General features: G+C 50.9%; 1 protein-coding gene and 1 pseudogene across 1 annotated transcript in view; both read left to right on the top strand.

Moving 5' to 3' along the window:
* The window catches only part of ZNF341 (zinc finger protein 341), a 47,156-nt gene extending 40,407 nt beyond the window's left edge, over window positions 1-6,749 (top strand). The window contains 3 exon segments of the mRNA XM_014586122.2: window positions 1,682-1,793; window positions 2,051-2,121; window positions 4,126-6,749. Of these exon segments, the coding sequence (XP_014441608.2) occupies window positions 1,682-1,793; window positions 2,051-2,121; window positions 4,126-4,655 (713 nt within the window). The 3' untranslated portion in view covers window positions 4,656-6,749.
* Window positions 6,750-7,068: 319 nt separating this feature from the next.
* On the top strand, window positions 7,069-8,764 carry LOC102486946 (60S ribosomal protein L15-like; annotated as a pseudogene).
* The last annotated feature ends 1,227 nt before the right edge of the window (window positions 8,765-9,991 follow it).

The raw sequence follows: 9,991 nt of genomic DNA on the forward strand, positions 1-9,991 counted from the left end.
GAGCTAGCTCAGGTGGGCTTGGGTCACAGCCATGGACCTTGGGCAAGTCCCTCTTTGTCCCTGAGCTCCAGGCATCTCATCCACAGAGTGGAGATGATGGAAGTACTTACCTCATGGTCTGATGGCGAGGATTCAGTTAGACGTGAGATTCCCCCATCCCCACCGTGGACCCCATTGCTGTAATTGCCATGACCATCTACCTTGGGACATAGGCCACCCTCAGAATCATCCTTAACTGTCCTTTTCCTCTTACATCTCATGGTCAGTTCCTTAGCTAATTCCACTTTCCCAATGCAGCCTGGCCTTGACCGCCTCCATTACTGTCCCAGCTCTCCTCTGCCACCCTTTCCCCTCTCAGTCTGTTCTCCACTTGCTGCTCAGCTGGTGCCAGCCTGTTCAGATCTTAAGTCAGAGTCCAAACAGATGTGCGGCAGTGAAATGCAGCACTTTGTAAGGCTGATCCACCTGGGAAGGTTGTGGTTCATGTCTGGAGGGCTCCTTGAGTACTCTGGGCATGCACATGTCCTCCATCTGGAGCTGGCTAAGGCAGGGGTGGATCGTGGTAGTGAGGCCCTTTTGGGAGTGCTGGCTTTCTCTCCTTGTCACTTATGGAAGAACTAAATTAATAAAAATTTAAAAAACAGGACCAACAGATGGCATAGTGATTAAGGTGCTAGATTCCACATAGCTGTCTCCGAGGTTTGAGGTCCGAACTGGTGGCTTGAGAATCACACTGGGCACGTGTGCATGTACATGCCCAAAAATCCCAAGAGGAGAAGGGATCGTGGTGTGGCCATTCCCCGTAAGAGTGATTTCTCACTTACCCTCCTTCTCTGTATCTGTCAGTCTCTCTTTAGTGAGCACACGCATCTTATGAAAAAAAAAGAAATTTAAAACAAAAGAAAAATTTGAAGAAACTTGAGTTGGATCCTGTTCCTCCTCTTCTCAGGCCCTCTAGTAGCTTCTTACCTGGCTCAGAGTAAAAGCCTTTTCCTGGCCTTCTGGGTACTCCTGGTTGGGGCCTGGCGTCCTTGTTGACCTCACCTCCTGCCTCATTTCCCTCCGCACCTTTTGTTTCAGCCACCCTAACCTCCCTGCTGTTCCTCAGATACACCTCGGGGCCTTTGCACTTGCTTTCCCTTCAATCTGGGCCCCTCTCCTAGATTTGCACGTAGCCCGCTGCCGTACTACCTCAGGCCGCACCTCACCTGTTGTGCCATCCGAGAGCCATCCCCTAATACCCTATCTCAAACAGCCCCTTCTTTTTGGTAAAACAAAGTCATGAGGAACGAGAGAAGCTATGGCTGTTTTTTTGTTTGTTTGTTTGTTTGCTTTTAGCTTTGCAGAGAGAGACGCAGAGAGAGATAGAGGAAAAGTGAGAAATCACTCCCCAAGGAGATAGATGACCATGCTGCAGTCCGTTCTCTTCTGTTTTCTTCTTGGGATTGTGAGCATGCATGTAAATCCACCTGGTATGATTTTCAAGTCCCTGGACTCAAATAGCAGTTGGCCATGTGGGATCCAGCTGCCTTAACCTCCACGCCACCTGCTGGTCCAAGAGAGGCTGTTTTTCTACCAGATCACCCTCATTGAGAAGCTGCTGCCCAGTGGGGACCTCTGCACCCCACATTCAGATTCCTTCTTATGGGCCCTGAGCCCGCCCTGTCTGTATCTCCTGCAGGTGAGAAGCCCTACAAATGCTCAGTGTGTGAGTCTGCATTCAACCGCAAGGACAAACTAAAGAGACACATGTTGATCCATGAGCCCTTCAAGAAATACAAATGCCCCTTCTCGTGAGTTGACTGTCATGTGGGCAAGGAGGATTCCTGGTGGGGCTGCCGGGCAGGGTGGGGCAGAAAGATGTCAAGCCCAGGGCCAAAAGCCTCTCTCCTTTGAGGTCTGGGTCCTGCCTGTCTCACTCCCCATCCTGCTTCCTTGCTTAGCCCTTAGAGGGGATAAGGGTATCCCTTTTGCCCAGGGTTAACAGAGGGGTTGACAAAGAGGGTCCTAAGCTCAATAAGTTCACCCTGACCCCCGGCTTTGGTTCCAGGACACACACAGGCTGCAGTAAGGAGTTCAACCGGCCGGACAAGCTGAAGGCTCACATCCTCTCCCACTCTGGTAAGGGGTTCATGGTTCTGCCAGGAGGGTTTAGTTCAGCTCAAGTTCCTTGGCAAAGACTCCCCAGCAAAGAAAGAACAAATGCATCCCATAAAGCTTAGTGTCCCGGAGGGACCAGCAGTTAGCATAATGGCTATGTCGCTGGACTCCCACGTAGTCGACCGCGGTTCGAGTCCCGGACCCAGTGGCTTAAACTCACGCCGGGCGCGTGTGCATACGTGCCCAAGATCCCGAGAGGAGAATGGAGGAGAAGGGATTGCGGCGTGGCCATCCCCTCTGGGAGGTGATTTCCTGCTTTCTATCTCTCTGTCTCTCTCTGTCACTCTGGCGAGCGCACGCGCCCTATAGCAAAAACCTCTCAAAAAAAAAAAAAGCTTAGTGTCCCTGCCAACACCTTCTAGCCAATGGACTTTCACTCATGTGGGCTACAAGCCAGGCCAGAGTTAGGGACCTTAGGGTGCACAGAGATGAATTGGACACAGTCCCCCAGGCCAAGGGGGAAGCCAACCTGAGAAGGAATAACTAAGTCAGATCAGGCTGGTCGATGGTGGAGGGCGGAGGGTGTCAAGGTTTGGCCAGGAAGGTTCATTGATAGAGTAGGGCAGGATCTCCAAACCACACTACGATCCCAGGGCTGCCCAGAGCAGTGTGGCTGGCTCTCCATGTACCATTTGGTCTAGAACAGGCTTTTTCAACCTTGGCACTGTCGATATTTTGGACTGGATAATTCTTTGTAACCAGGGACTGTTCGGTACTTGTAGATGTTTAGCAACACCTCTAGCCTCCAACCACTAGGTGTCGGTGGCATGCCCCCCCGCCCCCCACCCCTCTGTTGTGACAACTGAAAATGTTTCCAGGTATTGCCAAAGGTCTCCTGGGGGGAACCTTGCCCCAGTTTGAGGGCCACTGGTTTGTAGAAAGTTGGAAAATGGAGAGAATTGATCAAGCACTTGGAAGCAGAGGGGCTGGGGTTTGTCTTGGCACTGCTACTTTCCTGCCACCAGGCAAATCACTGCCCCTTCCTGGTCTCCATCCCAAGGGGGCTGGGGAGGCTGAAGGCATCTGGGAAAGGTGCCTGGCCCAGGGTGAGTATGGGCTGGCATTGACTTCATGGTGATCGTGAAGGCACCCATGATTCACTCAGTGAGTGGCTTCTGAGAACCGACCACATGCCAGGCAGTGAAGGAATCAGGCCGAATTCTACCCTGCCCTCTTAGGGAAGCTTAGCATCTAGTGGGATAGATGATAGACTGAAAATAAACAACAAATAAATAAATATGTATCGGCAAGGTACACTGAGTGCAAAACAGAAATGAGTGGGGTGATGGGCAGAGACTGAAGGGTGTGTCTATCAGGGAGAGCCATCCCTCTCCCCTCAGGAGGTACCATGAGAACTGAGTCCCAAGGGATGACAAGAGCCAAGAAATCATTTTCCAGGGTGAGGGATCAGCATGTGCGAGCCTTACGGCAGGGAGAGACTGGAAGGGTGTTTGTGACAACGAAGGGTGGGTGAGAGCCTGGAACATAGGGAACAAGCTGGGCAGAGGGACTGGGACTGAGGTGAAGGGACAGTCAGACGGCACTGGCTTTGTGAGTAGCCGGTGTGGGGGTCTGGAGCAGGGATGTCACAATCACCGTGTGTTTTACAGAGCCATCTCTAGCTGCCCTGTGGGGAATGGTCTGAGGGGGACGGGGTAAGGCAGGCAGAGCAGAGAGGTTGCTGCTGTCATCATCCAGGTGACAGATGATGTGACCTGACCAAGAGAGCCGACATCTCGAGACTGAGCAGGCCAAGAGAAGTGGCAAAGGCCCAGAGGCTGGAGCCAGCTCTGTGCATGTGAGCAGAGTACTGGCAAGGAGAGGGTGGGAGGTGAGACCGCAAGGAGCTGGGTCCAGATCACACAGGTGCTGGCAGGGCAAGAGACGGGATCTCCTTCCCAGCGCAGGGCACCAGTGCGAGGTGTGGGTCTGGGTGCATCTGGCTGACTTCCCCTTGCTCCCCAGGCATGAAGCTCCACAAGTGCGCCCTGTGCAGCAAGTCCTTCAGCCGCCGCGCCCACCTCGCCGAGCACCAGCGCGCCCACACGGGCAACTACAAGTTCCGCTGTGCTGGCTGCGCCAAGGGCTTTTCCCGCCACAAATACCTCAAGGATCACCGCTGCCGTCTGGGCCCCCAAAAGGACAAGGACCTGCAAGCCCGGCGCCCTCCCCGGAGGAGGGCAGCTCCCCGAAGTGGCAGCAGTGGCGGGCGCAAGGTGGTGACCCCCTTATCTGACCCACTGGGGCTGGAGGAGCTGAAGGATTCAGGGGCTGGACCAGTGCCTGAGGCCGCCCCAGGCAAACCACCCTTTGCAGAGCCAGATGCCGTGCTGTCCATCGTCGTGGGGGGCACAGTGGGTGGGGAGCCGGAGCTGGTGGTGCCTGGGCATGCTGAGGGGCTGGGTTCCAACCTGGCACTGGCGGAGCTGCAGGCCGGGGCCGAGGGCCCATGTGCCATGCTCGCTGTGCCTGTCTACATCCAGGCCTCGGAGTGATGACCCATGCGGTTTGTTCCAGGGGCCGGCCTGATGCTCGCATTTGGGTCCAGGGCCCCTGGAGGCAGACTAGCAGAGGAAGGGAGCCATCAGCAGAGATCCTTTCAGGATGTCATTTATAAACCCAGGCCTGGGCCACCTGCTGGTGGCCCCTGTCCTGCAGGAAAGATCTGTAGTATTCCGGGATCTGGGGACAGGGCTGCCCGTGGTTTCTGGGTAGAGCAATGGCAAGAGAGAGCCCAGGGTCTGGCTGCCTAGGCTGGTGGTTGGGCCACCTGAGAGAGGAAACAGGGTTGGTCCCGCCCATCCATCTTCCAGGTCACTTTGAGATGGCTTCTAGCCAGGCTACCTTTCAGGAGGCCTGATATGGTTGGACCATGTCACATTCGGTTCTTCACCATCCTCAGACAGCTCTGTAATAGGGGTGTTAAGGAGACCTCAAGTATCATGGTTAGAGTGCAACTATGAGCCAGGTCTGGCTTCAAATCCCAAAGTTACATACACTTGCTGTGTGACCTTGAGCAAGTCACTCACCTCTCTGAGCCCATGTTCCTCATCTGGACAGTGGGGCTTACGATAGTGCAGCCTCGTAAGGTTGTCTTGGGCATCCAGTATGAAGAAATGCGCAAAGGGCTAGGCGCGGTGCCCGCACTGGGGAAGTACTCCTTAAATGTTTTCATCACTGCCAGTGTCCCAGTGACTCAGGCCAAGCCTCGGCAGTTTTTTCCTTTGCCTCTAGGTGGCAGAACTCTCCTCTAAACCATGTGGATGGAGGGGTCCTGGGGTCCCCTCACATGCATAGCCTTGGAGAGTTTGTAACAGAGAGGCAGGTCAGTGCTGCCAGTGCGGCTATTATGAATACAAACACTCATGAATATTCAGGATCTTGGGGCTCACCCCAAACCCTTTGGGATCAGATCTGACTAGAACCAGAGTCCACCTGGAGTGGGCCCTTGTGTGGCCATCGACACCCGCCCCCTCCAGTTAGGCCGGGCAGGAGGGAGAAAAGGGGCCTTGACCAGTGTTTCTCTGCTCATCCTCATCACCGCTTTTTGGGACACATTGCCTGTTACAGGAAAGGAAACAGGCTCCATGAGATGGACTTCACACAGCAGAGCTGTCTGACTCAGTGATGAAAGACTTTTCTTTCTTTTTTATTCTAAACTTTTCAAAATCATGATTAGAGCACTTGTATGTGCATGTGAGAGAAAGACGAGGACCCCCCACAGGCTCACACCGTAATCACCTGCTCTAGGCCTCCAGCCTGTTGGCTCTTGGACACACACAGATGTGTTGTGTGCTTCTGGTGGACTGGGCAGGGATTTGAAGATTAGTCGGCATGTGGGATGTGGCTTCTCTTGAGTGGTATGTTACTGCCTTGCCACCGAACTAGCCCAGATGACTGAGTTTTCTTGGAGGCTGGCGTATCCTTCCCTGTGTTAAGATCCAGGCCCAGAGCTCAGAGTCAAGCCCAACTTCCCACATCCTCAGGAAGCATATGGTGTGGCAGGAGGGACAAAGCTGATGGAGTAAAGGCTGCAGGTGCACCATCTGCAGAAAGGCCCGAGGGATCAGTAAGAACAAGGAGTCTCTTTGGTGGGGATGACTTTTGACTGAGCCTTGGCATGGAGTACCTGAATGTCTGAATAGATAGGGGAAGGCATGCCAGATAAGAGCAGGGCACAAGCAAAGACCAATGCACAAAAGTGCAGGGCCTGTGCTGCTCTGGGGCTGGCAGCTGGTCCAGAGATCTGGGAGGAATACAGGGGTAACCATAATCGCTAATTCTTCAAGCACCTGTGTGACGGGCATCATCCTGCACTGTTGACATCACACCATCTCAGCCTGTCTGTGAGTACTGTTACTTTCCGGATGAGGAAACGTGGCACAGAGGTAGAGTTCCTTGCCTAGGCTCACACAGCCAGTAAGCCACAGCATTGGGGTTCAAGCCAGGGCAGTCTGCCTCCACATGCTCTTAGCCACTTTGCTGCATTGAAATATGGGTTGATGAGGCCAACATGTGGCTTGGTGGTTAAGGGGCTGGATCTCACGTGGCCAACTACATAGTTCAAGTCCCAGAGCCGGCAAGCTTGAAAAACATACCAGGTGTGTGAGCATGCATACCCAAAATTCCAAGAGGAGAATGAAGGAGAAGGAGTTGTGACATGGCCATCCCCGCTAGGGGGTGATTTCTCACTTTTCCTCTCTCTGTCTCTGTTTCTCTCTGGGAGGGAATGCACCGTGTGGCAAAAATCTAAAATACGCACACACAGGTTGATGAGGAATGAGAGAGAAGCTTGAATGTTCAATTAAGGAATTCAGACTTTATTCTTTACATAGTGGAGTAGTGTGTGTGGGGGGGGTAAACATTTTTTTTAAATGGTGACTATGACATTAAAGGAAATGTTAAAAATCATTTCTCTGCCCTAATGCAACTGTTTTGTTTGTTTCTCTATTGCTTCTTCCTATCAGCGTATACACATGCATATACATTTACCACAAACATGAGAACTAGTTTTTGTTAGACACTTACTACATGCCTGGCCCGTCCCAAGTGCTTTAAGGTAGGTGCTACTCGTAATCCCATTTTGCAGCTGAGACAAGGCAATAATCCCATGAAGGTCAAGCAGTCCGAAACCACAGCAGGCAAGTGGCAGAGCCAGGCCATAGAACGAGGGACATGGGAGATTATGTCTAATGTTGAACAAATGAAGAACTGGTTAGCAAGAAAGGAGGCTAGGGAAATACTGGGCTTCCCCTTGGCTGAATCCTTCCTCGGTTAGCAAATGGGAGACTGAAGCCCAGAGAGGGGAAGGCCCTTGCCAAAGGGAGTTGGCAGCAGAGCAACTCCAAAACCCCAGGGCTCCTTGCAAAGCCCCAAGATGCTAGACAGGGCATAGCATAAGGAGGGTCTGGCCTGGGCATCCAGAATGTCCTGTCTCCAGAAAGCTCACAGACTTTGACATCAGGCAGAGCTGGGTTTGAATCCTAGCTCTCCTCCTCCTAACTGTGTGACTGGCAAGTCACTTCACCTCGCTGAACCTTAGCTTCTTCGTGTCAATGGGGAGAACATAATACCTACCCGATGATGTTGTCTCAATTCAGAGAAATAATTTAGATAAAGCAGAGATCACAAATTGGCAGCCCAAATGTTGAATCCAGCCTATACACAGACTGCTTGGCATTCACAATGTTTCCCTGCAAAAAATGAGCCAACATTTAAAAATAATGAAATTTAAAATATACAGCAATGGTGAAATGTGAAACATTTCTTTTGTATTAGGAATAAGACAGGCTTTCTGCTATCATGACTCCAACATTACATTGGAGGCCTGGCCAGAGCAATAAGGTGAGAAAAAGAAATACATGGTATAAAGATCACAAAGCCTGAAATAATAGCAAGATCCATATATGCAAATCAATCATGTTCCTATACTCTAGAAGCAATTAGAAAATGTAATTAAAAATTGAGACTTTGGGCCTTTCCGCCTGCCAGCAGCCATCAGGTAAGCCCAGATGGGTGTGTACAAGTACTTTCAAGGGCTGCGGAGGAAGAAGCAGTCCAATGTGATGCGCTTTCTTCTGAAGGTCCGCTGCTGGCAGTACTGCCGGCTCTTGGTGCTGCACGGGGCTCCCCACCTCACCTGGCCTGGGATACAAGGCGAAGCAAGGTTATGTCATATATAGGATTTGTGTGCATCATGGAGGCCACAAACGCCCAGTTCTCAAGGGTGCAACCTATGGCAAACCTGTCCATCGTGGTGTTAACCAGCTCAAGTTTGCTCGAAGCCTCCAGTCTGTTGCAAAGGAGTGAGCCGGACACCACCGCAGCGCTCTTAGAGTCCTGAATTCTTACTGGGTAGATGGATTCCACGTACACATTCTTTGAGGTTATTCTCATTGATCCATTCCGTAAAGCTGTCAGAAGAAACCCTGACACCCAGTGGATTACCAAACCAGTCCACAAGCACAGGGAGATGCATGGGCTGACATCGGCAGGCCGCAAGAACCAAAGCCTTGGAAAGGGCCACAAGTTCCACCGCATTATTGGTGGTTCTTGTGCAGCTTGGAGAGGGCACAATCCTCTCCAGCTCCACCGTTACCGCTAGTCTAAGAAATATTTGTAAAATTCATACCTGATAAACAATTTAGGACAGTCATGTCTGCTTAAAAGTGTTCTTTTTCTGGGGTCCAGCAGGTGGTGTGGTGGTTAAGGTGCTGGACATTCCCACATGGCTAACCACAGTTTGAGTCCTGGACCTAGTGGCTTGCTTTCTCACTTTCCCTCTTTCTCTCTTTCTCTCTGTGTCTCTCTCTGGTCAGATTAAAATGAATGAATTAATACATAGAATTAAATAAATAATCCTAAAAATGTTTTTTAGAAGTGTTACTTGTCTGTTAAACTACAGATTGTTTCATGAATGCTTTGTCAAATTATGAAAGTTCCAAGTGCAATAATGTGTGAAGACTATAAATGATAGTGTGTCTTGTTTCTAATAAGGTAAACTTTTTTGTCTGCTTTATCTTATTAGGGAGTTATATGTTGGTGTGTAAAATGTGTGGTATAATAGGTGCAAAATACATTATTTAAAACAGGAAAAAAAATTGTTACTTTGGGGACTAGCAGATGGGGTAATGGTTGCATTGCTGGACTCTCACATGGCCAACTCTGGTTCAAGTCCCAAACCCAGCATCTTGAAACTCAGGCTGGGCATGTGTGCCAAAATTCCAAGAGGAGAATGGAGAAGGAACTGATATGTGGCCATCCACCGTGGGCAGTGATTTCTTGGTTTCTGTCTCTCTGTCTCTACAGCAAAAGCATGTGCCCTATAGCAAAAAATCTCTCTAAAAACAAAAAAGAAACGGGACTTTGAGTTAGCAGGTGGCATGGAGTTTAAGTCAGCTGGATCCAAGATGGCTGACTGTGTGGTTTGAGTCCCGGACCCAGTGGCTTGAAAATAATGCCAGGCATGTGTGCATTTGTGCCCAAAATCCCAAGAGGAGACCCCTGGGCGGGGGGTGATTTGATTTCTCACTTTCCTTCTCTCTCTGACTCTCTCTGGCAAGTGCATGCACCCCATGGCAAAAATAAAATAAAATAAAATAAAATAAAATGTTATTAAAAATCTGAACCTTTTCTGGGAACCAGCAGTTAGTGTAATGGCTATGTCGCTGGACTCCCACATAGTCGACCGCAGTTCGAGTCCCGAACCCGGTGGCTTAAAACTCACGCTGGGCGCGTGTGCGTACGTGCCCAAGATCCTGAGAGGAGAATGGAGGAGAAGGGATTGCGGCGTGGCCATCCCCCCTGGGGGGGTGATTTCTCGCTTTCTGTC

Source organism: Tupaia chinensis, unplaced genomic scaffold (genome assembly GCF_000334495.1).
Source record: "Tupaia chinensis unplaced genomic scaffold, TupChi_1.0 Scaffold000115_1, whole genome shotgun sequence".
Classification (NCBI taxonomy): Eukaryota; Metazoa; Chordata; class Mammalia; order Scandentia; family Tupaiidae; genus Tupaia; species Tupaia belangeri.